This window comes from Neovison vison, chromosome 12 (genome assembly GCF_020171115.1).
Source record: "Neovison vison isolate M4711 chromosome 12, ASM_NN_V1, whole genome shotgun sequence".
NCBI classification, from domain to species: Eukaryota; Metazoa; Chordata; class Mammalia; order Carnivora; family Mustelidae; genus Neogale; species Neogale vison.
Window position 1 is genome coordinate 3,830,572 of NC_058102.1, and position 27,336 is coordinate 3,857,907.

Genomic DNA, 27,336 nt, shown 5'->3' on the forward strand with positions numbered 1-27,336 from the left:
CAAAAATTCGGGGGCATCCCAACTCGAGTCCCCATCAAACTCCCCAACTCCCTCTACTTTGAGCCACCATCAAAAACCAACCTTGCCGTCAAATACAGGAATCACGTGTGGGGCACTCACACCTCAAGGAGGAAACTGTTTTCAAAATCAATTATAGTGATGCATTATATCTGCCACCTCCTTTCCAAGCCAGAAACCACAGGGAACCGTAGGTGTCCAGAAATGTCCTGCAGAATCCAGAAAACGGGACACAATGGGGAATGTCTTAGTTGTTCCAGCTGTGGGGGAACCACACTAAACCCTTCCTTGAAAAGGTGACAGAACACAAGTACTGTGCACTCGCTGATTTATTTATTCCCTCCGAAGTGAAGGATGAAAAAGCAAGAGAACTCGTTAAAAAGGTCAGGGACTAGCTGTCCACAGCCACACATCAGTGTGAAAGTCCTGTGTCCTAAAACCCCGGAATCCTGGTAGCCTCAGGCTACCAGACGCACCCCTCAATTCAGGCTCAAGCTTCTAGGATTTTCTCCCTCAACTGCTGGCTGTCATTCGCAATCTTTCTGATCCACTTCTGGTTAAACACTTCCAGAGTCTGTCCTCAAAATGAGGCTCTGTTTCATTTAAAAAAAAAAAAACAAAACAAAACAAAGCAACATATATACACATGAAGAGTTCTAGGGGAAAATTCTATAGCAAAATTTTTATTTGAAAGTTATGCTTAAACTAATGGAGGCTACAATTTTAACAGCCACACCTGCGCTGTCCTGAAGTGAGTGCGTTTTTATGAGAGGACTGGAATGAGGGACAAAGAAGGACGGGAGACGCGTGAGGGAGTGAGTTTTATGAGCAGGGCATGAAGAGTATTCTCTAATTCCAGAAATACAATGTAATTCAAATTTCAGGACTGATGGCTCCAGCAAACCATGGATTTACCTCTGGGCTCCTCCACATGTGCCCATTTGTTGAATGCTGTGCCCACAAAGGCCAAACCTTTCATTAATCTGAATTAACCAAGATACAGGTACAAAAGTATGGCTGAAATCTCTCTGGTCCTTTAATACGTTACAGAGATAAGAAATTCTTGGGCCGTGGGGAAGAAGATCACTGATTTTGGCACCCAGCAGACTGCATTCCCATGCTTCCCCAGCTATCTCTGTAACCGAGGACAAACACCCGATCCTACAAGACCGCAGAGCCCGGTGTGGCAGAGGGCAGGAAGGGCACCGATTCCCCAGGGTCTCCAGAGGATGGAATGAAACGGCCGCAAGATGACCTGGAGGAAAAGCCCAGGTGGCCGAGCCGTAGGACTAACAGCAGCGGTGGGGACAGGGGAGGGGTGAGGACAAGCCGCGGGCGCACAGAGGCAGAACTAGCAACTTATCTACCGAGGGATAACCTCGCCCCAAGCGCTTCCTTGCAGATCTCAATCAGTTACAGCAATTTCACGGGCAGCTACCGTTCTTATCCTCATTCTACAGATAGGTCCCAGTTCCCTAAGAGCAGGCAACTGGCCCCAAGCCACGAGCCGCGGAACTACCTCTGCAGTTCACTACTCTGCTATACAGACTACAAGCCTGAGAACCACCCAAGCATTTTCCGGTATCAGCGAGTTTCATCTAATAATACTGGCATTCATTGCGAAGGAGGACCAGAAAACCGTATACAGGCAGACTCTGGTTTCCGCTGAGTCAACCACGTAGACGGATTTTGACTCCCTATCCTCAACTTGTCACCGAGTGGTCTGGAGTTGATGAACGGTGACATTCCAAGCACTTTCCCTCCAGAGCCACCCACACGGTCACCGTGATGCCCCACGGACCCCCATTAGGCACTTAGTGAACTCACTACCTGTTCTACTGACTGATCAACAGACGTGTTTCAGTCTGGCAGCCCCCAGCCCAAGTGGACGTTCTGACGGAGCAGATGGGCGCTGCAGCCTGGGCATTCCTCAGGGGATTCTGATGTGTGTTCCCAAAAGTACCACAGCGTCTCCCCAGGGTCTCTAGGGAAGTTCCTCATCTGAACCACAGAACACAGAGAACGTGCTCAGTTCTCACAAACAAGGCACGCAGCACCATTCTGGATGCACAGGAAAGAAATTCATTACATACCCCTGCTGAGAAAAACGTTAATTTTTTCAGTGCTATTAATCTGTGAATGCACAACTGTGAACATAGAATTGCCCAATACTGCCTCAAAAGGAGTCAACAGGGAACCCATGAGCTCTACTTGACCGCAGACTGAGTGCTCCTGCCCGGCCCCCTTTTACCTCCCTGCGCCCCCCGCCCCCACGCACACACCCGAGCACACACGCCATCAGCACGGAATGTGTCGGGCCCTCCGGCCAACGGCTCCAGTCAGTCACCACAAACAGCTCACACAAGCCCAGACAAGGGCCTAAAAGCATGAGTGCACAGCTGACCCCTAGACACCACAGGGGTTGGGGCCCCGACCCCCCAACACGCAGTCAAAATTCCAGGTTATCACTTTTGACGCCCCCAAAACTCAACTACTAACAGCTGGCTGTTGACCAGAAGCCTCACTGATAACACAAGTCAATTAACGTGTATTTTGTACGCTGTTATGTATTACATTGTGTTCTTACAATAAAGTAAGCTAGAAGAAAATGTTATCAAGAAAATCAGAAGGATGAAGAGTGCCTGGGTGGCTCAGCGGGTTAAACACCTGACTCTGGGTTTCGGCTCAGGTCATGATCTCAGGCACGTGAGATCAAGCCCTGCCTGGGCTCTGTGCTCAGTGTGGAGTCAACCTGAGGATTCTCTCGCCCTCTCCTTCTGCCTTTCCCCCTGCTCACATCCACTCTTTCTAAAATAAAACTAAATAAATAAACTACTGAAAAACAGAAAACCAGAAGGAAGAGAAAATACACTGACAGGACCGTACTTATTTTAAAAACCTGCCTTGGGGCACCTGGGTGGCTCAGTGGGTTAAAGCCTCTGCCTTTGGCTCAGGTCATGATCCCAGGGTCCTGGGATCGAGCCCTGCATCGGGCTCCCTGCTCAGTGGAGAGCCTGCTTCCTCCTCTCTCTCTGCCTACCTCTCTGCCTACTTGTGATCTCTGTCTGTCAAATAAATAAAGAAAATCTTTAAAAAAAAGTAAAACAAAACCTGCATATAGGTGGACCCACACGTAGTCACACCCATGTTGCTCAAAACTCAGCTATCCCTTCACCAGAAGGAGACGCAGTGGCCAGGACGCTCCAGGCAGAGGAAAGGCCATCTGCAAAAGCACAACATCACAGGGAAGGCCTCGAGAACTACAGAAGTTCTGTGTCGCCGTAATGTGGTAACCGGGAGCAGGGTCGGGGAGGGAGTGGGGAAGGGACCAGAGACGAAGCTACACGGTGGAGGGCCTCACGCCACTCAGGAGGCACAAGGCAGAGCCACAGCAAGGCCGCTGCCCAAGAAGCAGCCACCAGAGGGGGCCTGCAGGGCTCCGAAGGTCCCACCTCGGCCAGACGGTGTCCCAGGAGTCAGGGCGCTAACTGGAATGCAACCGTTCGCGAGGGAGAAAATGCATTTGCTTCCTGACGGTTTCACCTAAACAACTTTTTCCGGCACCCTGACGTGCCAAGGACCGTCTGGGGAACACGGCCACCCTGGAAGAAGAAGGTGGAGCCCGTGCCCTGGCAGGGCAGGCAGCCCAACGCCAGGGTCACACAGCAGCACGCGGGTGCGCACGGGACCCGATGCAGGACAAACGGCGCGAGGGACGAGAGCACGTCCCACGAGGCAAAGCCAGGAGGGGCCGTGGCACGCGGGCAGACGCGGCCTGGAGGGGAGCAGCAGCTACGACGTCTTTATAAGAGAAACAGAAAATGTTCAATCTGGCATCTCCATTTGGCTACATAATGGAGCAGTTTAAAAACGGATCCCTCGACAGGATTATGGAAAATGTAAAACTGAGTATTAAAGTACAACTGACCCCTGCACTACTATCCCAGCGTCCAGGCATCCCTTGCAGCAAAGCAACTTTCCAATTGACAGCACTGCTCTTCACGCCACTTATGTTGGGTCAAAAAAGCTACAAATGATTCTTTTTCTGCAACAGAAATATGCAGCTTATGGGGGGGGGGCACTGGATTTAGAAACACGGCCTTTAAACTGACTTAAAAGCACGAACTTCCCTTTTCATTAAAGCCATTAAAGAAGAAATCTCCCTTAGAGAGACTACAAAGGAGTGTAAAAGCTGAAGTGTTGGAAGCCACGTAGATAGTAAGAATTGCAAAACCACGGCATTTATAAAAATTCTGACCACAATCAAAAGATTAACGTTTTTTTCAAGTGTTTGATCATCAGGTCTGTGACTTCGAACTAAGTTTTATTTTCCCTAAGGCAACCTGTCCATAAGGCTAGGGAACCTATGAGCTACGGCAGTTACCCAGGGCACCGGGGATCACGTCAGTCCATTCTCTCATCTTCCAGGCCGAGAAGCTGAATCCGGACCTGAAGAGCCTGGCTCTGGTCACAGAAGGAACGACCATCACAAGGAGGCAGGGAGCCACGGTCTCCGTGCTCCCAGGGCAGTGCTCTTCCCGCTACAACACTGGAAGATCACGCATGTGTGGTTACCCAGGCTCTGTCCGAAAGAACCATGGGAAAACTACACGTGCGTGGGGTACATCCCAAATCATTACACAGTGGCGTGAACACAGGAGCGCATTTCAAATCAACTGCAGTGAAAGGACATGCACAACGTTTTGTTCCGGATGTTTCTGAGTTTGCCTTTACTGAATGATGGCGCCAACCTGGACCGTGCAGCCCCACGTAAATTACCGCCTGTTGTGGCTAAGCTGTAATGTCAACCAACCAATTTAAAACCATTACTGACAGAGAAACATGTATTTAGAGACTTGGTGCCAACTACGAAACCACATCGTTTCTCAGTCACGTGCACAGGATACTGCGTATGGAATGCTAAGTACTTCAAACCACACTGGTTTGGGGGTTACCTTTCTTGACTGCTCATTTTGGCATACATCGCTTTCACCAATTCCGGGCTTTTCAGAAAATGGTCTGTAATAATCAAGAACCTAAGAAGAAAAGGAGGAGAAAGTGTGGTTACTAGAAACATAGTACAATGGACATGGCCTTCTCGACTTGATGGGCATTTTACACATAAAAGTTCTTCTTTTTATTGAACTTTTCATTGCTGTAATCTTAAAATGTTTTAAGAGGGTCACGTACCATTTTTCCATTAGCGGCTAGAAGAAAATAAAAACCCTCCACATAGGTTTCTCCAATTTTACTTTGGAAAAATTTATTGAAATGATTCAAATTCATTCAACTCTAGGTCCTATCTAAGTTTCATTTCAACTGGAAAATGAAATTTAGCTACAAATTCAGGTATAAACAGGAACTATAATCAATTGTTTTACTCAGAAGGTGAAGTGCTAAAATTAACTGGGGAAACAGACATGTCACACATCTTATTTATTTAAACACATGCCAACGGGGCACCTGGGTGGCTCAGTTGGTTAAGCCTCTGCCTACGGCTCAGGTCATGATCCCAGAATCCTGGGATCGAGTCCCACATCGGGCTCCCTGCTCAGCAGGGAGCCTGCTTCTCCCTCTGACCTTGCCCCTCTCACGCTCGCTCTCTCCCTCTTTCTCTCTCTCTCTCTCAAATAAATAAGTAAAAATAAAATCTTTAAACACATGCCAACAACCCAGTAATGCACACTGGCTTGGTCACCTTGTCTGTAAGAACTCTCGAGTTACCAAGAAAACATCCTCACTGTCAAGCAACGCACTCATCTAAACTCAGAGATCAACTTATGGAAACCCCGAGGCAGAGATTATAAGCGTATTTCTTTAAAGTACCACTGTGACAACTAAAAAGACTGAATAGTATTATTAATTAATTCTGAATCATATTGGCCAGAGGGCATATTTGCAGGCTTAAGAACTAAAGAATATACGGTTTATAACCAAGGCTACAACAGTAAGAGTGACTGTAAAGCATTAACTCTATTTAGGAACACAGTTTACTTAACCACTTAAAAAAATATAATTGAAATTATGTGTTTTAGCATGATAACCAAATGAACCGCACCAACTACCACAACACAGTGTCGCTCATAGAAAAGCAAAATCCAAACGTGTTCTATTTCTTCCACAGTCCTCAAAATAACTGATCGGCACTTAGATATACGGTTTTTCTAGTAATGATGAGTATTTTCAAAATTCTCCATTTTTTTACCAATTCAGGTAGCTCATCAGACTGCAGTAATAAAAATTCACACATTTTAAGCCAGGTATACAAAAGCGAACCTAAAACTCATTCATGATTCACCTTTCTGGAGCACAAAACATTTTCCTGGAAGGCCATTTCCTCAAAAATGCAATGTTCTGGGGTACCTGGGGGGCTCAGTCCGTTGAGCACTGTACTCTTGATTTCTGCTCAGGCCACGACCTCAGGGTCCTGGGATCGAGCCCCGTGTCAGGCTCTGCACTGGTCGTGGAGCCTACTTAAGATTCTCCCTCTCTGCCCCACCCCCTCCCCCCTGTGCTCTCTTGCTCCCTCCCTCTCAAAAAAACAAATACATAAATAATAAGAAGAAATAAAAAGTATTTTAAAAAACACCACTGGGTGTGGTGAAAAAATAATGAATACTGTTTATATGAAAATAAATAAATTGAAGAAGAAAAAAAAAAAAAAAAAACACCACAAATGTTCCAGAACTATGCTAGGAGCTAGATCACAATCCATATTCCAAAATGCTAACAGTGGAGAAAAGCCCACACATAAATGTTGTCTTAGGGGCAACAACACACATGCTTTGTGAAACAGAGAAATAACAAAGCTGACCTAGCCAGAGGGTCAGGGCAAGACATTCAAGAGGCTGGACGAGGTGTTCCAAGAGTCCCTCACTGAAGGGGGACACGGAAAAACAGGATGGCAGTGGGCTCAGGGAACTACAGCCAGGGAAAGACAAAGAGGGTTTAAAGAGGGACGCAGGACCGAGAGCCTCCTCCTCGGAATGCGACTGGCCCCCAGCTGCGGGCCCCCCCAGCCTTCAGCCCCGGTGCTAGGACAACACCCTCCTGCACCTTGTCAGCCAGTGTCCTCTCCCTTTCTTTTTGATCCATTTGTGTTGTTCTTCCTAAAGAACCAGACTAGCCTTAGTTCATCTTTTCTACTGACTTCTGTTCCGTGTCACTATTTTCGGCCCTGATCTCCTACCAGTTGCTTCTTTCCACTTACTGCGGCTTTCCTGCGCTCCTGTCTTCTTCACAAAGAACCTTCACGGAGGTCACCGCTTTCAGACCCTTCCTCTTTCCCGGTAGAAACATTCAAAGCTATCCATTTCCCTCCAAGCCCTGCTTTAGCTTTATCCCCCAAATCTCTGTATTTTCATTATCCTTCAGTTTGAAAGACGGTCTAATTTGCCCTATGAGTTCTTCTTTGACAAACTGATTCTTTAGATGAGCTAATTTCCAAAAGCCTGGAATTTTTCTTAGTACCATCTGATTATGGTTTTCTAATATAAGGTCACCGAAGTCAGAGACTATATATTTGTATCTATATGTTTGTAATCCTTTCTGCATATTTACTGAGACTTTTTACAGCCCATATTACGGTCGATCTTGGCGAACATTACACAGGCGGCTGAAAACAGGTGGATTTGGCAAGTGCTGAGTAATGCTCTCCAGTACTGCTCCACACGAAGGCAGCTCTGAGATCACGCACGTCTACACTGAAGTTGGTCTGCTCCAGTCCATGGCTGAAAAGGGTTAAAATCTCCAACTACCACTTCCAATTCTAGGCATAACGGACAACAATTTACCCTCCTACCTCAAACAACTATAAAAGCAGCCAAAATATATAAAATCATAGTTTTTCAGACAACGAACAACAGACCAAAGTCTGACTACAGAAAATAAAAGTTATTTCGGCGAACTTCCTTTTAAACCAACAAAACACTCTCATACGTGTGTGATAACATGACTTGAGCAGGATGTTTATAAGATCCTTAAGGCCCAACAGCAGACGGAGACACACTCGGAAGGAGAAGGTGGAACCTGATTTAAAAAGGCTTCCAGGTGCGCGGGGCTGTGAGGGTGAAGGTGATGGGGAAGGGCAGGGGAGAGATGGGTCACAGCCACGCTGCGGCTCGACCGCTGTGACCAGCAGCAGCGTCTAGAGCAGAAAGGGAAGGGGACCCACACTTTGGCCCTTCTACAGAGAAAAAACATGAGCAGATCAAACACCTAAACCTCAAAGCTGAAACGATACAATAGTGGACGAAAACTTCAGTAGAACTAAGATCTTCATAGCCACTACCAAAAATCTACAGGACACCAAAACGACTGACAATTTCATCTACGAAAACATCAAAGATTTTTAGTCAGAAAAAAATCCACACGCAAAGTCAAAAGATAAAGAAGTGAAAAAAATCTGCATTTTATTTCACACAAAGGACTACTGGCCCTAACTTAGAAAATATTCCTTCATACACATAAGGACACAACTGACATCCAAATGGAAAAATGGGTAAAGAAAACGAGAACGCACATAAGAGAAAAATGGGCTCTTCAACATATAAATAAAAACGGTGCTCAAACTCTTAAGGGAAATATAAATAAAACTCTGTAATGATACCATTTGAACCCTCGGAGGCTGGCACGCCCTCTCCGACAGCACACTCTGTCAGCAACGACAAGAAACCAGGTCCTCTCCAGTGGCCAGCAGGACTGCAAACGGGTACCAAGGCTACGAAGGGCTACTTGGCATGTTTGTTAAAATATAAAAAAGCATATTCCCTTCGACCTAATGATCACACTTAACGGATTAAGGGACAATCATACCAGCCCATGTGCAATCTGACATATGTATAAACAAGGCTATTCCCTGCCGAATTCTGTATTTACGGGACACTGGGAACCTAAATGTTCACCAGTAAGGAACCGATTAAATAAACTGCGGTATATTCACACAACGGAAGATAGAGAAAGCTCTTTATATACTTACATGGAAAGATCTCGAACATGCACTATTAGATTAAAAAAGTAAGAGGCTCAGGAAGCCGGGACGGCTCAGTCAGTTAAGCCTCCAGCTCTCAGATTCAGCTCAGATCATGACCTCGGATCCTGGGATCGGGTCCCACACAGAGCTCCGTGCTTGGCATGGAGACTGCTTGAGATTCTCTCTCCCTCTCCCTCTGCCCCTCCCCCTGCTCACACACTCCCTCCAAATAAATAAATGAAATCTTTTAAAAGAGAATATAAATATAGAAGTTTTTAAGAAAAGCAAGAGGCGCAACGGTGTGTTGAGAAGCAAGCAAGCAGCTCACCTGCTCCGGGGATGGGGCTGGGCGGAGGAACTAGGCGGATGGCCGGGAGGGAAACTAAGCTTTCTGAGACTTGAACCACAGGAATATATTATTTATCAAAGAACTAGATACGTGACTGAAGCGTATCCTGGAAAATTCATCTCAAATTTATTTCTGCTTTGTAGACACCCCGCTAGGCAGGAGTGAAAGCATGGCCGTCTCTGGGCAGGACAGCTCAGGGGGGAACTCAGACACGTTTTGTTGGACCAGAAGCTATTTCTGGGCAGACATATTTAAGTTCCTACTAATAAAACAGCAAAGACTATCCACTGTCTCCTGTGAGCCAAGCGCCATCTAAGGAACAGCTACATGAAACATGGTGCGTATTTTTCTTCAAAGCATTCATCCGGCGCAGTACACATTTATGGGGGGGGGGGTCATTATCTGTCTCTCACTAAAATGTAACGTCTGAATTTTGAATCTCCAGTGCCACGAACAGCACCTGGGCACACTTCACTCAATCAGTGTCTCCATGACTTAGTTTATGTTTAAAGTGAGCATTGCTAAGTTTTCCGAGTTTCCTACAAGCCTGAGCGAAGGAGTGTCGTCTACCTCACGAATTCGACATAGAAGAGCATCGGATCCTCAGGAAAAGGGCAATTTTTCCTAGGCACTGGGTTCAGGTCAAGTGCAAAACCACATGCTTTAGAAGTCACCAGAACTGAATACTAGCTCATTCACTTTCACCAAAGATCATTAAAAACCCAAAGCCATCAAAGCCAAGGGCAAGAATGACATCTTCCCGTGATGCTACGGAGAAGAGGGCGGGAGAAGCGCGGCCATTCGAGGCTCCGAGCGACCGCAAGAGCAGACAGCATTGCCGGCCAACACTCCTGGTGCCAAACCAACACTCGAGTGAGCTTCTGCACGCCTTTCACCACGTGGGGCGTGAAGCTCAAAAGCCTGGAAACGTCTCATCTAAATCAGTCCCTTCGTTTGAGAAATAAGGACGTACGGAGAGAGGCCCACAGAGGTGGAGTGTCCCGGGAAACCCCCCATTACCCGAAAGTCAAGACGAGCCCACCTCAGTCTGACCCTGCCCCCCGCGGCTCCTCGGAAAATGCTCCCTTTACAGGGCTCACCCTTGGCTCATGCAGCCCTTCTGGAGAGACGTTTCAGGAGAACTTAGGGTCCGGTTCTTTGTGCCACCTCAGCTCAAAATGATCAAGGATAAAGTTCCTCCGTTCTTTTTTTTCCTTTTAAAGATTTTACCTTTAAGTAAACCTCCACACCAGGGTGGGGCTCGAACATACGACCCCGAGGACCAAGAGCAGCACACGCCACCGACGGAGCCCGCCAGCCGCCCCCTCCAGTCTTTCTTCCACTCCACAAAGAAGAAATGTCCACTGGTGAGTGAAGATGGGGCATTTTTCCTTTAACTATCTGGAGGACGAGAATGGCTGGCTGCCCCTCACATTCAATTTATACAGAAGGCAGAAGAGCGCGCTCTGCGTGGACGTCCATACGAACCACTAGAGCTCTTGGCTACACCTTATGGGCTAACGTTCAGCAGAGAGTACCGATGGCCAACACACACACAGGGCAATGCGCACAAGATGCCATGGGAGGGAGATTTTCTCTTAGAACTGGAAAGTGGTAACTGTACGGCTGTCAGTTACGGGTAAGTCTGTGCTCGCTGCTGAGACTGTTTTTCTAAATATAATATATTCTCCATCCCAGCACGCTGCCTGAAGTTACAAGCAAAATTCTCAGCTTTCATTCAGAATTCACTGCAGTTACTTTCTCACCAAACATCTGCTCAAGGGAAAGACAAAGATGCGAGACCCAATCATGGTCAATGTTTTCTAAGTAACAGACTTGAAATTTGTGATTGAATTCCCATGCAGAACAGCTATGTCTGCAAATTCAGAAATTCTGTGGTAGTCCTGTGTGAGGGAGGTGGGGTTCCACTAATGGGAAACCTAAAATGCCACAAGGACATCTAGAGACCGTAAGACTCAAGTAACACTTCAAACTATGGAAAATATGACAGATGGCCTTGGGGGAGCGTCACAAATATTCTCTAGCAAAGGCAGAAGTAGAGTAGAAAAGGCATCAGAGAAACAAATTTCTTTTACGAAAAGAAAAAGCTAGAAAAGTTTTATGTTTGCTAAGTCCTGAATTTCACACACATAGAGACACACAGACACAGACACACACAGACACACACACACAGAGAAGCTGAATTCTCTCCCTCTGTGCACATGAGGGTCACAGGCTTGCTTCATCTACTACTTTCTGTTTCTGATGCCAAAACTGACTCACACAGGCAGTCAGAGGCAAAACTCTGGAGTCTAATCTTGAAATTCATCATTTAAATGTGATTGCAGAAAAGCTAACATTCACAAAGCACTGACCACATTTTTACATCATTTTCCATACTGGCTACAATCCAAAATGCACGAAGGTCCGTCTTTCCATCTCCTTCTTTCTCTCAGTCTTCCTCATTTATCAGGGGTGTTAAAGCGCATGAACAGTTACAGACAAGCTAATTACCATCCACACTGCACTGTTTCTACGTCATGTAGAAGGTGCTAAAAGCCATCTCTCTAAGCCTCAAGGAGCATATGTTAAAAAAAAAAAATACAAAGATTATGATCTCGGTAAACAGAGGTATTCCTGCAGTCCAGGTTTTAGGGAAGTCTTTTTCAAATGAGCCATTTATTATTTTCATTTCCATATAAGCATACAATATCAAAGCTATACATATGAATAAAACAGACTTCAGTGACTCTGAAAACCCAGAAAACTCTTGTACAGTTCCCTAATTAAATGAAGAATCTGATTTAAACACTGCTCCAGAAAACGGATGCCACTCTCCTATTCTGATTTCTGGGAAATCAAGCCCACAGCTGCTTCCGTCAGCAATCGAGACAAAACACCCAAAGCCGCCATAGAAACAAATGGTCTCCTGTCTGACGGGTAAATAACCTCTTCAGGGGGTCGAATGTGAGGAACGTAAGGCAGACAATTCTACTAGAAAACAAATGAGTTATAATCTCTGAAAAAGATAGCGCAGGAGCCAGGACCTCCCGGGTACCCTTCCTGGGCTGTGGGATCCAGATGAATTCAAACACCCAAACCCAACCCATGGATTCATCCCGGGTTATCTAAGAGCACAAAAACATCCCTCACACGTACAAACAAAAGGAGCAAACATTTTTAGAAGGACATTATCCCAATAACTCCAGTGCGCCCACACTTTCCTGTGTCTCTGGTATACCTAAACAAAAAAGACCCAGTGACTGAAACCTTACATTTGTCCCTTTCCAAGAAAAGACACTAAACCCATGAATTCGAGCACCATCCAGTTTTGTACTTTGTCAGCCATCCCTAATGTTAGCAGGTGGGAGGGCAAAGAGTGGGTGCTGTCTAATTTTCAGAGATGGGTTCATATTTAACGGTAGAAAGTAGACAGTTTTGCTGGAAGCCTCTGGATGCTGGCGTAACTCGTGTGACCCGAGCCTCGCTGCACTCCGCTTCGCCAGGAACGCGTTTCTTAAAAACTGAAGGTCTGTGGCAACCCTGTGCCTGCAAGTCTGCTGGCACCCGTTTTCCAGCATTTGCTCACTTCGTGTCTCTGGTCACATTCTGGTAGTTCTCACGATATTTCAAACTTTTTTATTATTTATTTGTCACGAAGATCTGTGATCAGTGATTATCATTCACTGAAAGCTAAGCTGATGATTAGCATTTTGTAGCAAGAAAGAATTTTTTAAGTTAAGGTATGTACTCTGTTTTTGCAAGAGAAAATGTTCTTGCACGCTTACTAAAGTATGCTATACTGTGAACAGAGCTTTCACGTGCACTGGGAAACCGAAAACTTAATTTGACTCTCCTTACCCCGGCTTTTGTTGCACTGCAGAGGTCTGGAACTGAACATGCAGTACCTGTGAAGTATGCCCATACTTCAGTATCCTGTTTCTGTTAAGCAAATGCACATCTCCTCTCCCACGCATCAAAGCGTCACTGCTGTGCAGTTAAAGACATCAGCTACTACCACTCCTTCCCGTCCTTTGTCCTGCCTACCTCCACCTGCTGACCTCTGAGAACTCGAACTTGAGCTCGAACTTGAGATGGAAATGGATTCCATCTTTTGCCCTTTACCCCAATGCTGCCAGAAAACCTCCTGTGAGCTAAGATACTTAAATGAAACAGAATTCAGCTACAGAAAACGTTTCTAAGTAAGCAGACGCTAAGGATTCATCCATCGTGTTTACGAAGCATCAGAATCTGGAGGGAGGTAATCTAAGTCAAGCACCATATCATACTATTTTCATGCACCAACTTGTGTTTGCGTGCACTTGGTAATTCAAATACAAATAAATATTCGGAAAAATAAATAATTTAAAAATTAGGTACAATTTCAATAGAACAATAAAGCTTATGCTGAAATAGACCCAAACTCAGAAAACCAGTTCCTCGCCCTTGAAATGCAAGTGGCACTAATGTCAGCTCAAGGCACCACACACGGACACAACCTGTGCTCTGAACACGTTGACCTGTCCGTGAAAACATGCACAGAAGTAGATCCTCAGGAAAACTGGAGACCAAAACAAAGCACAACAACATCTTTGGTGATTTTTATCATGATGAAAGGGTCAATTCAATAAGACGTAACAATTACAAACATAAACATGTACACCTAACCACAGAACCTGGGAAGAAGAGATGCAAAACCCAACAGATCTGACTAAAGAAACAGAAAATGGTCCACTTCCAGTCATGAGCGGAACAGGTGGATGGAAGACCACCAAGAAACAGAAGGCCCAACAGGCGTCTACACGGGACCAAAATCTGAACCCGCAATCCTCTCCATGCAGGTGGGACAGGCTCTACGACAGGCCAGGTGCTTGGCCATAAAACATGCTTCAATATATTTAAAAATTAAAAACAGAATTTTATAAAGTGTGTTCTCTGACCACAATGGAACGAAACTAAAACTCAAGAGCAAAAGGAAATTTGGGAAGTACAGAAATATGGGAAATTAACAAGCTTGGAAATAACCAACAGGTCGAAGAAAAAAGTTGTAAAAGAAATCGGATATAACCTGAGATGGATTAAGATAAAAATATATGAGATATAGCTCTTACAAAAAAATTTACAGTTCTAGGGGTGCCTGGGTGGCTCAGTGGGTTAAAGCCTCTGCCTTAGGCTCAGGGCACGATCCCAGGGTCCTGGGATGGAGCCCCGCATTGGCTCTCTGCTCAGCAGGGAGCCTGCTTCCTCCTCTCTCTCGGCCTGCCTCTCTGCCTACTTGTGATCTCTGTCTGTCCAATAAATAAATTTTTAAAAAAATTCTTTTTTTTTTTTTTTTAAAGATTTTATTTATTTGAGAGAGAGAGACAGTGAGAGAGAGAATGAGCGAGGAGAAGGTCAGAGAGCGAAGCAGACTCCCCATGGAGCTGGGAGCCTGATGTGGGACTCGATCCCGGGACTCCAGGATCACGCCCTGAGCCGGAGGCAGTCGTCCAACCAACTGCGCCACCCAGGCGTCCCAAAAAAATTCTTTAAAAAAAGAAATTTATAGATGTAAATACCTACATTAAAAAAAAATCTTTCAGCAATAACCAGAACTTTCAGTATCTTAAGAACTAGTAAAAAGAGCAAACTAAACACAAATGGATAAGAAGGATAAGGATCACAGCAGAAATAAATAGAAAATAGAAAATGAAAAGGGAAAGAAAAAAATATCAATGAATCCAAAAGTTGGTTCTCTGAGATCAAAACCCTGACAAATCTTGAGCTGGAACAACCAAAATACAGACCGAAATTACTAAAATCAGGAACAAAGAGGAAACATTCCTACCAACCTCACATAAATAAAAAGGGATCATAAGGGAGTACTATGAATAACTGTGCCAACAGATCAGTCTGCCTGGGCCAAGTGGCCAAGTGTCTTTCCGGGAAAGACACAAACTACTGAAACTGACCCGAGAAGAAGTAAACCATCTAAACAGTCCTATAACAACAAGCAGAGACTGGATGAGTCATCAAAAACCTTCCCACAATAAAAAAAAAGCCCAGGACCAGAGGGCTTCACTGGTGAATTCTACCAAACGTTTAAAGAAAAATTAACACCAGTCCTTTGTAAACTTTTCCCCAAAATAACAAAAAACAAACATAAGAGAAGGGAACACCTCTCAACTCACTCTGTGAGGCAAGTGTTAACCTGATACCAAAACCAGGCAAAGGCATCACAAGAAAAAGAAAACTACAGCCCAATATGCCTTATCAACATAGACACAGAAGTCCCTAACAGAACATGAGCAAGCCAAATTCACAACACACAGAGATGATATGCCATAAGCAGGTGGGATCTATCCCAGAAATGACAAGTTGGTTTAAAATAAAACAAAATTAGGGGCACCTGGGTGGCTCTGTCGGTTAAGTGTCTGACTCTTGATTTCGGCTCAGGTCATGACCTCAAGGTTGTGAGATTAAGCCCCCCACTGGGCTCCATACTGAGCTTGGAGTCTGCTTGAGATTCTCTCTCCCTCTCCTTCTGCCTCTCCCCCACAACATGCATGCAGTCAATCTCAGAAAAAAATAAAAAAATTAAAATAAAACGAAATTAAGCACCATAATATACTATAGCAATAAGATAAAGAACAAAAACCTCAACAGACACAGACAAAGCACTTGATGAAATCTAACAGCTTCCATGATAAAAACATTCAACCAGCTAGGAGTAAGTACAGGGACCTTCCTCCCCCGGAAGAAGGGTAACTATGGAGAACCATACTTCACACTCGGTGGTGAGACGCCTTCCACCTGAAATCAGGAGTGAGACACAGAGGTCTGCCCTCCACGACTACTCAGCATTGTACCAGAGCAGCTGCGTAAGAAAAAGAAAGAAAGGCAACCCAACTGGACAGAAAAAAGTAAAACTATTTATTTGCAGATGACATGATCCTGTATAAACAAAGTCCTAAAAAAAAAAAAAATCACAAAAAAAAAACCACATCAGAACGGGGGACCCTGGGTGGCTCGGCTGGTTAAGCCACTGCCTTTGGTTCAGGTAGGGATCCTGGAGTGCCAGGATCAAGTCCCGCATCGGGCTCCCAGCTCCTCGGGGAGTCTGCTTCTCCCCCTGACCTTCTCCCCTCTTATGCTCTCTCGCTCTCTCACTCTCTCTCTCAAATAAATCAATAAAATCTTAAAAAAAAAAAAATCAGAATAAACGAGTTCAGCTCAGGTCACAGGATATAAGAAAAATCAACCAGGGGCACCTGGGTGGCTCAGTGGGTTAAAGCCTCTGCCTTCAGCTCAGGTCATGATCCCAGGGCCCTAAGATCGAGCCCCACATCGGGCTCTGTGCTCAGCAGGGAGCCTGCTTCCCCCTCTCTCTCTGCCTGTCTCTCTGCCTGCTTGTGATCTCTCTCTGTCAAATAAATAAATAAAATCTTTAAAAAAAAAAATCAACCATATTTTATATACTTGCTGTTTACAATGCATGAATGGAATTAAAACAATTCCCCTTAAATAACATCAAAAATAAAATACTTAGAATGAATGGAACTAAAGCTAGGTACGACTTGCATACGAACATACTACAGAGCTTCACTGAAGAAATGAATAAGGCCTAAGCAAGTGGAAAGATACCCCTCCACATGGACTGGAAAACTTAATCTAGTGAAAACGACAGTATTTCTCAGAGTCATCTATAGATCCAGGTACTGTCTACCAAAATTCTAGCTGTCCCTCTGAACAAACTGAAAAGCTGATCCTAAAATTAATATAACACAAGAGACCCAGAACAGCCCCAAAAAATCCTGAAAAAGAGGAGCAAAGTTGGAAGACCCACAGTTTACAGTCACGGAGACAGTGAGATACTGGCATGAGAGAAGAAGGAATGCAAACAACAACATCAAAACACGGAACATAAAACCCTGAGCAGAGCCTCGGGGACCTGTGGCGCAACAACGGAAGATGAAGGTTTGTGTCACCAGACTACAGGGACTGCTCCGAGGGCCCTGCGGCCTCCCACACATGCCCACAGGCCATGCGGACAAAAGCCTGTGATCCTCCCAGAACCCGAGGCGAGGCAGCCTGATCTCTGAGGGGGTCTCCTTCCTGCCCCGTGGGCGGCTGCTAGGGACACTCGGATGAGATGTCCTTCTGATGAGATTCGGAGATGTCTGCCCACCTCCTCAGAATGTAAAACCACTTCAAGCAATGAGGCATCTCCCTACAGTCACTGTCCCAGTCTTCCGGTGCCTTGTCAATATGTGGGACAAGGATCAAGGCTTCTCCTCCTCGTCCACGTAAGTAATAAACTGTCTAAATCTAACAGTGGCTTGTTGTGTCTCTACTGATTACAATCAGCCTCAGCCTTGGCCTTCTGTGGCCTGACACAGAGGCCACAAAAGAGAAGCTGAAAAAGGATTCAAATAAATAGTGGCTGGTGGGGTGCCTGGATGGCTCAGTGGGTTAACGCTCTGCCTTCGGCTCAGGTCATGATCTCAGGGTCCTGGGATCGAGCCCCGCATCGGGCTCTCTGCTCAGCAGGGAGCCTGCTTCCTCCTCTCTCTTTGCCTGCCTCTCTGCCTACTTGTGATCTCTGTCTGTCAAATACATAAATAAAATCTTTAAAAAAATATATAAAAATAAAAAACCACTTTCAAACAAATAGTGGCTGGAAACTCCCCAAATCTGGCAACATAAACCTACAGATTCAAGAAGTCTAGAGAACGCAGAGAGGATATACCCAAAGAATTCCACACCAAGACATCATAATTAAACTTCTGAAAGGACAAAGAAAAATCTTAAATAAGCAAGTAGAGAAGCATTCAAATTTCTAACTTCTAATTTCTAACTTCTAATTTCAGGCATTCAAATTTCTAACAAGAAACTTACGGCCATTCGGATTCAGGCTGCTTTTGGTGAGCTTCGATGACATCGATGGCAATGTTCAAATTTTCCTCCAGTTCTTTCATTCTCTCAGAATTCAGGGATGTGAACAAAATCATTGATGAGTAGGCGACAATTTTTTTGTCTGGATGATTTAAGCAAGACCTTCCAAATAAAGAAATGAGAGTGTGAGCCCATTCAGCAATACGATAAGATATGATTACAACACATACATAATAATCATCCCATTAACAAATTCAGTGCCTACTGATGTTTTTAAGGATTTAATGAAGTACAACGCTTTGAAACAAATACACTATTTACTGTAAAAACAGCAACGTAAAACGAGTCACAGCACAAAGCATCCAATATTAAAGATGCAGCTGATGTACGACTCAAAAGCAAATACCATCTGATTAAAGAGAAAGATAATGATTACATTTACAAAATATTAAAATGTTCACTCTTGTTAGGAAAAAAAAAATCAAAGGCAAAACAGGTTACGTCATTATCGACAGGAATTCCTTCACTAGTTACGAGGGACAGAATATTCAGAGGGAAGATGGTATCCCGACGAGAGAGAGAGAGAATGTGGAGGCAGGAGCACCAGTGGGAGTCCTGCCTCACCGCCCCCACCAGCTGTGTGATCTCAGCAAGGTCACTGATTCATCAATCGTCACTAACATTATGGCTCATGCACTATAGCAGGATTTTTTTTTTTTTCAGTGCAACTTCATAAGACCCTTCTGGAGGAGATATCATCCTTCTATTATAGACAAAGACTGTATTGACTTTACTTGCCCAAGGGCACAAAGCCAGTGCCTTCCAAAGCTGGAATTCAAATTTGGTTATATTTCTCTCAAAGATCTATGCAGAGTATCTTTGATGCATATATACATGCATAGTATACCATGCAGAGTGAAGTCAACCTCTTTCCATGTGTTTTCTGATATAAAAATGGAATACAATGACCTCCTTGGCCTATCTTACTGGGCTTCAGAGAGGATCAAATCTGACACTGTCAGTAAAACCACCCTGTAAGCTGTCTTAACTTCTCTGAGCACCCTATTGAAGGGCCTCTCCTCTGCTTCTTCTACCTAAGCTTAATTATCACTAATTGTAAAGATTTTAGGCCTCCAACTCTTAATTATTGGCAGGAATCTGCCAATAATTAAGGGCCAGTTACAGACTCGGTGAATCATATCTGTTTCTACCTAGCTGATCTGATCTGAACATCACCCTTTCCACACAGCCCAGAACACTCCACCACCAGGGAAGGTGGCAGAGACTTTAGGCAGCTGTTGTCTGAACAGGTGCAGCCTTTGGATCCAAAGAGCAGCTCGGCCATCTACCAGCAGTGTCAGCTTCCCCACCTGTCCCAAAGGGGACAGCGCCACCTGCCGTGCAGGGCTGCTGACCGGGACAGAGAACGCCCAGCCCAGGGCACGTGGACAACTACTCCTACGCTACAGCTTACAGTGTTGCCACAACCAAAGACACCCCACTCGCTGGTAACCGCACCTGGATGAGAAGCCAGGCCTCCCACGCTCAGTGCCCCTCCTATTACCTATTCTTCCTCTGCCACCTACTCACCTCTTATCTCTGTGCTCAACTTCTCACGAACCAACAGAGCTGGTCAAAACAAACAGTAATCCCCAGGAAAAGCACCGTGAACCAATCCAGACCAAGAGATTGGTTGTCCACATCTTACAGCTCTCCAGATCTACCAAAACATAAAGCCCTGGGCCATGTATAAAAGAAGAGCTTGGCAGGGACGCCCGGGTGGCACAGTCGGTTAAGTGTCTGACTCTTGACTTTGGCTGAGGTCAGGTCAGGGTCGTGAGTTCAAGCTCCACGCTGGGCTCCACGCTGGGCATGGAGCCTGCTTGAGATTCTCTCTCCCTCATCCCCAGCCCTCCACCCCATTTTTTCTCCCTCTCCCCTTACCCTTCCCCCAATAAAAGTAAGTGCTCACTAAATAAATAAATGACTATTCATTGCCCATACTTGGGTTTATGGCTTTTTTATTATAAATTTGTTTTTCTTACCAATTATAATAAACCTAGTACTTCTTAATCAAAATTTCTATTTTCTTAAAATACAACTGACATGCAACAAAGGGCGTCAATCTTAAGTGTACAGCCCCCAAAATTATTATATATGGACACACTTCTATAACTACCAGCCAGACCAAGACATGAAACATTCCCAGAACCCCAGGAGACTCCCCATGACCTCTCCCAGCTCCTCCTGAACCTGCCACCAACCACCAACCACCACCACTATCCTGAATTCTATCATTAAAGGTTAGTTTTTCCTATTTTTGAACTTCATGTAAATGGAATGATATAAACACAGTCTTTTCAGAAGTCAGAAATCCTTTTATCAATATACTCACAGAAAGAGTTCTGGGAAGGCATGCACCCAAACAATGGACTGGGAATCTTCATTCCTCGAGGCGATGTTGCCTAGAAACTGCAGGCCACAGCGAAAAGCTGAGGATTTATAAAAAGTAAAAAAAGATACAATTTAAAAATTTTTTGACATACTGAATAAACGTATCTTAATAAAAAGAAAACATTCTGGATTATTAAACAGGAAGTTTTTGTTAGCTTCTTTTACCTATATAAAGTCTTTCACCACAATGAAACTTTGGGCACAAACTTAATATTAAAATGCCTTACCAAAACAATGTACACTAGACAAAATAATTAACTTCTTAAAAAGACTGTAAATGTACACAAAATATACCTCCAAATTTACATTAAATATCACTGGATTGTGTGTTCCGATCGAGAGAACTACTCTTAGAGTGGATTTTGTAAAATCTAACAATGCTATTTCAAAATTACATCTAAAACATAAGACAATAGTAATATTTAAAGTTAAAAAATAGTAAAAAGATATATTGGGCAAAATCAGCCTAAAAAGGAAGTCATACATCACTTAAAATGGGATGTAATAAACATTAAGGCAAAAAGCATTATTGGAGATTATTATTAAAAGTCATTTCAGGGGTGCCTCGCTGGCTGTCAGTGGAACATGCAACTCTTGATCTCAAAGGCTGTGAGTTTGAGCACCACATTGGGTACAGATATTACTAAAGAAGATATACTTTAAAAAAAAAGTCCATTTCAGAATGACTTAATTCACCAGGAAGAGATAACAATTTTAAATTATAATCATCTAATTATATGGACTCATATGTACGTATGTGTGTAAAACTGACAAAAGCACAGAAGAAAGAAAAAAATCCACCATTAAATTTAGCAGTAGTTACACATCTTTCTGGGTAACTTATAAAACAAGCAGACAAAAGATCAGTATATTTAGAAAACTTTAATAGCATTTAATAACAACCTAGTTGATAGATACAGAATATTTCACCAAATAAAAGTGCAGAATATTGGACAAAACCTAGGATGCTGACAGCACTTGGGATGTGCACCAACAGGAATGCTTGTCCACGGCTGGTGGAAGAGCACAGCCACCATGGAGGACAGTGTACTGAGTGGTTTTTTACAAAACTATACATACTCTCAATGTATAATCCAATGATCAAAATCCTTGGCATTTACCCAAAGTAACCAAAAACTTATGTCCACTCAAAACCCTGTACATTAATGTTTACAGCAGCTTTATTCATAATTGCCAAATGAAAGCAACCAAGATGTCCTTCCATAGGTGAACAGATAAACATGCTGTGGTCCAAGGAGACAATGAAATACATCCAGCACTGAAAACAAATAAGCATCAAACCATGAACGGACATGGAGGAAACTTACACGCACATTACCAAGTGAAAGACGTCAATGAAAATGCCACACACTATATGATTCCAACTATGACATTCTGAAAAAGGCAAAACTAGGGAGACATTGCAAAGATCCATGGTTGCCTGGAAGGAAGGCAGGGACAGTGAAAAGGCAAAGCACAGGGAACTTGAGGGCAGTGAAACTACTCTGTGTGATACTATGATGGTGAAAACGTGTCACGGAGAGTCACGGGAGCAGAAAGCAGAGAGAGAAGCAGGCTCCCTGATTAGCAAGGAGCCTGATGCAGGACTTAATCCAAGGACACTGGGATCACGACCTGAGCAAAGGCAGATGCTTAACCAAATGAGCCATGCAGGTTCCCTCAACATATTTTTAAAAACTGACATACAGATAATACTCAGTTACTGCATCACAATTATGTTTATATATAATTACTTGCGGGAAATAAGCCCCCAAAATGAATAGAAAATCCCCACATATTTAAAAGTAGAAGACAGACCCTAAATAACCTATGGGGACAGAAAAGAAATCACAATGGAAATACAATATTCAATCAACAAAGATGCCAGAAGCCAAAGCTTCTAGATGCAGCTAACACGGTACCCAGAGGAATATTCATAGCTTTAAAATGCATACTTTGAAAAAAACAAGTAAATAAAAATTAAAAAAATAAAAGGCATACTTTGGGAAAGAAGAATGAAGAAAATAAGCTAAGCATTTGCTTCAAGAAATTACAGAAAGAATAATAAAACAACCCAAAACAGTAAAGGAAGAAAAAAAGATTAAGAGCAAGAAATTATTAAAATTGAAAGCAGTCATAAAAAGAGAACATCAAGATCCAAGATGTGACTCTTCAAAAAGCTCAATATTGACTAACCTTTGAGAAAACTAATCAAAAAGGAGAAAAGCCACGAAGAATAAAGACGTTAAATTTTCAGAAGTAACAGGACACGGCCATAGATCTTGCAGACATCAAAAAAGAAAGTCAGAAGATACTACAAATACCTTTAGGCCACACTGTTTGAAAATTTAAATTAAATAAACAAAACCCTAGAATACGGCTAAGAAAAAGCACCTCTGTAAAAAATTCAGGGAACGCCTGCAGTCTTATACCATTAAGGTCTTCAAATCAGCAACCAGAAATTTTCCCACAAAGAAAAAAAAAAAAAAATCCTAGACCCAGGCAGCTTTATTACCCATTCACATTCAAGGAGGAAATAATTCCAATTTATACAACTCTTCCAAAGGACAGAAGAGAGAACAGACCCTCAAACCAGCTTGGTGAGGCTTGCTTAACTATGATACCCAAGTCGGAACAAGCAGAGGAGGAAAAAGGAAGAGAACGGAATGTAAAAAATACTGAAAATATATTTCAAATTGAATCCAGTTGTATAGAGAATGACGAAGCTGTGAACTTACAGCTGTACTGCCAGTTGCTTTATTATCACAAAGTCAAAATTTGTAACCGACCACATGAACCTACAAAGGACAGAAACATAGAAAAATCTCAAAAAACGCAGGGAACACAGAGATGGTAAAATTCAACACCCATTCATTTTCAAACAACAAACAAAACAAAACAACTAACAGCCACGAAAGATTACCAGAGGGCTTCTTTAACCTAAAAATGGGCAGCCCACAAAAAATCGACAACACATTATAATTCATAGCCAACTAGAGAGAGACAGCCTTCTGAAAGGGATGGAGACAGAAATACCTGCTATCACCATTTCTGGTCGACATTCTCCTGAAAATCCAGGCCAGTAAGACTAAGGATAGCCAAACACTAGAAAAGAAGACACTAAACTATTTTCCCCCCCACAGCTGAAGTGTCATTTCTACTATACGTGGAAAGTATTTTTAAGTATGTAAGTTGTCTGAATTAGTAAGAGTCACCAAAGTTGCTCCATACAAAGTCAGTATTTTAAAAAGTCAGCAGGGCACCTGGTGGCTCGGTGAGTCAAGCATCTGAGTTTGACTCCGGTCATGATCTCAGGATCCTGGAATGGGGCCCTAGGCTGGGTTCCCCACTCAGCAGGGAATCGGCTTCTCCCTCTCCCTCTGCCCCTCTCCCTACTCGGGCATGTGCACACACTCTCTCAGATCAATATGTAAAATCCTTTAAAAAATAAATAACTGAAAATAAATTTTTAAATTAGAGTCAATATTTCCATACATAGAGAGAACAAGCAAAAAAAAAAAAAAATCAAGAAAGGAGACCATGTATGAAAGCATCAAAAATACAGCTGTAAGGGATGTACAGCGCCACTACGCAAAAAATTCTAAAACTTGACTGAGTGAGGAATCACACCATGATCACAGAGTAGAGGAATCCACTCTTCTCTAGAGAGTAAGTGCAATCTGAGTCCGAATCCCAACAGGGTGTGTATGTGCGTGTCTGCACACACGCGTATGTGTACGTGCATATGTGTAATTTTACACAATCAGAGGTTGTGCCTATGTTTGTGTGGGTATCTGTGTAACGTGACAAGATGACTCTAAAATCTGCCACTATACAAAGGGCCAACAGCTGAGAAGCTGTTGAGAATCATTAGGTAAGAGGATTTGTTTTCACAAAACAGTAAGCAAGTGTATGTAACAGTATGGTACTGGGGCAGGAGGAGATAAACAGACCAACAGAAAAGAACAAGAAAGAGACTCAAACCGAAACTGGCGAAAGATGCGACAACAGATTATTGAGTACAAAATGGTCTTTTCAAAAAATAACACTGGGACGACTGGGTACCAGTACGGAAAAATGGAAATTGGACTCCTTCCTCTTATAAAACAGAAAACTCAATTCCAAGTACTAACCTAAACTGAAAAAAGTAAAAAATAGAAAGCTTTTAGGAAACAACACTACAGAATAAAAAGACATTTTAAACAAGACACACAAAATAACACCAGAGAAAAACATTAACAAACTAAACTTTAATGTTAAAACACTTGGGTGCCTGGGTGGCTCCGTTGGTGAAGCGTCTGCCTTTAGCTCAGGTCACGATCCGGGAGTCGTGGGATCGAGCCCCACGTCGGGCTCCCTGCTCAATGGGGAGTCTGCTTCTCCCTCTCCCTCTACTCCTCCCCTCACCACTTGTGTGCTCTTTCTCTCTCTCTCTCTCTCAAATAAATCTTTAAAAAACACAAAAAACAACAACAAAAAAAAACCTAAGAACACTTTTTTTTTTCCTCAGAAGATATCCTTTAGAGTATTTTAAAAACACTATCCACAGAATAGGAAGAGAGACAAAAACGTAACAGGAACACTTAAGTATCACAGGATTTATCCAAAGATTCAAACAGCCTTTATAAATCAGTCAACAGGACAAATTCAGTAGAAAAATGGCAAGTTCAGCCTCCTCTGTCTACAGAAGCCTGGTGGAAGGTATGCAGGTACTTGGTTCCGGGCGACTCTCCTGGCCGGGACTCTCCTGGCCGGTTTCCTATGGCGAGATAACAGGGATGAGCTCCTGCAGGGTGTGACCAACCGGAGGTCTCCAGCAGCCAAAAACTTCCTCAGGATGCTTCAAAGCAACTTCCCCAGCACCCTAGGGGTGGATTTCCAGCAAGTTCCACCAACACGGCCTCTCAGCGACTTCGCCACGTGACAAGTGAGCCATGACCAGGCCGTCTCCAAAAAGAGCTGGATCTCAGACCCAGGGAGGGGGAGTCTCTCCCTTGGACACTCATCTCAGCCCGAGGGGTACTGGCTGCCCAGAGTGTCTACAATTCCTGTATGCTCCGGCATTGTCCGTACTTCTAGTAGTCAACCCCGTTACTTCAAGCCCTGGGTAGAGTCAGTGCTTCTCTACATTAAGTTTTCCCTGTTCCAGTGATGATGTGGTTTCCATCACCTGGATGGGTCCTCGCGGGCAGAGTGGATGGAGAAAAGGAAGACGAGGAAGGGGACGCATGGAAGACAGGGAGGAAGGGGAAGGGGTCCCGGCGGAAGCAAGAGAAAAGGGCCCCAAGCAAAGGCCTTAGAACACAATGACCGCTAAATCAGTCAGGACCAAGTCAGGCGGACAACAGTACTCATTTCAACAAAGAAAAACTGATATAAAGAATGAAACCACAAAGGCAACACTGAGGTTAACACAGAGATTCAGGCTATAGGAAACAGCCACCACCCTCGGAACCGAAGGCACGAAGGCAAAGTAAGGCAGGTAGGGGTCTGAGAAGCCCGAGCCAGCAGCGGCCCTCCAGGGCTGGAACCCAGGCCTTGGGAGAAAGGGGCTGCCCAGCTACCGTGTGGGCCTTGGAAGCACAGAGGGCGCCTCCGACTCGGGAAGGGCCCCGACCAGCTGATAATGGAACCCCTGGGTGAACACAGGGAGGTTGGAAAGGGGGAGCGGCTGCTGCTTTCCAAGGGGGACACGAATAAGGGCCACGTCCCGACTTCCCTCCTCCCGCCAGCCAGCTTCCCACCAGCATCCTTCACTGGCTGACCCTAACAGAAAGCAAAGGACAGCTGTGTTTGTGGCGTTCCAGCCCTGGCGACCCAGTGCAAAAACAGAGACAGAGGGGTGAGCTTGAGTTGAATAACGACAGCCCAAGATCCAGAACAGTCTCTGGCATTAGGCAATCACCAGCATGATACACACATGTCATTTCTGTGCGTTCTTATTTTATCTTCACAATAAGGCAGACCGCATCATCTAACATTTCACAGATGAAGAAACGGAGGCACAGAGTGATTCAGTAAATCAGCCGAGGTCGACAGCAAGTGAGGGGCCGAGCCAAAACTCGGCACGGTGTGCCTTCAACGCCAGCTCTTAACCAGGCCAGGAGCGCTGAGAGAAGCCAGGAACATTCGTACAGTTCACACGGGTGGAGAGAAGCTCATCGGGGAAATACTTAAAATACTTCTGTGCTTTGTGGTAACCGGACACGACCGTGAATCCCTGCCGGCCCACCCCTCCCCAGCCCCTTCCTCGGGACACGCCCCATACCTAAAAGGCCACTGCCTGACCGAGCCCCAGCCTCCCAGGGCCATGCCCCAACTATGCCTGGCATGCATGCCGAGGTGTCCACACCCGCACCCTCCTGTTTGCTCACTGGGTTTGAAGTGGTTCACATCAGGGCCAGGGTAGCCCATGCAGGCGGAAAGGCATGCGATGCGATCCCGAGTGGAAAGAGACCGGGACGCTTCTGGGGAACCAAACCCCACGTGAGTAGAGCGTCAGGAAGCGAGCAATGAGGCAAAGAGGCAAAGTACCTAGCACCTGCTGAGTACTTACCAGGTGCCGGGCGCTGTGCTCTGACCCGGCTATCACCTAACCCCCACCACAACTTTCTGAGCTCATCGCCAGCCCTTCCACACACAAGCAAACTAAAGCTCTTGGATCACCTCA

General features: G+C 44.5%; 1 protein-coding gene across 1 annotated transcript in view; it reads right to left on the reverse strand.

Moving 5' to 3' along the window:
• Window positions 1-27,336, reverse strand: part of ATXN10 (ataxin 10) — a 159,327-nt gene that overhangs the window by 100,758 nt on the left and 31,233 nt on the right. The window contains exons 4-6 of the mRNA XM_044228553.1: window positions 20,608-20,704; window positions 18,216-18,374; window positions 4,974-5,054 (exon numbers count right to left, since the gene is read on the reverse strand). Coding sequence (XP_044084488.1) covers window positions 4,974-5,054; window positions 18,216-18,374; window positions 20,608-20,704 — 337 coding nt within the window. The remainder of the gene's footprint in view (window positions 1-4,973; window positions 5,055-18,215; window positions 18,375-20,607; window positions 20,705-27,336) is intronic.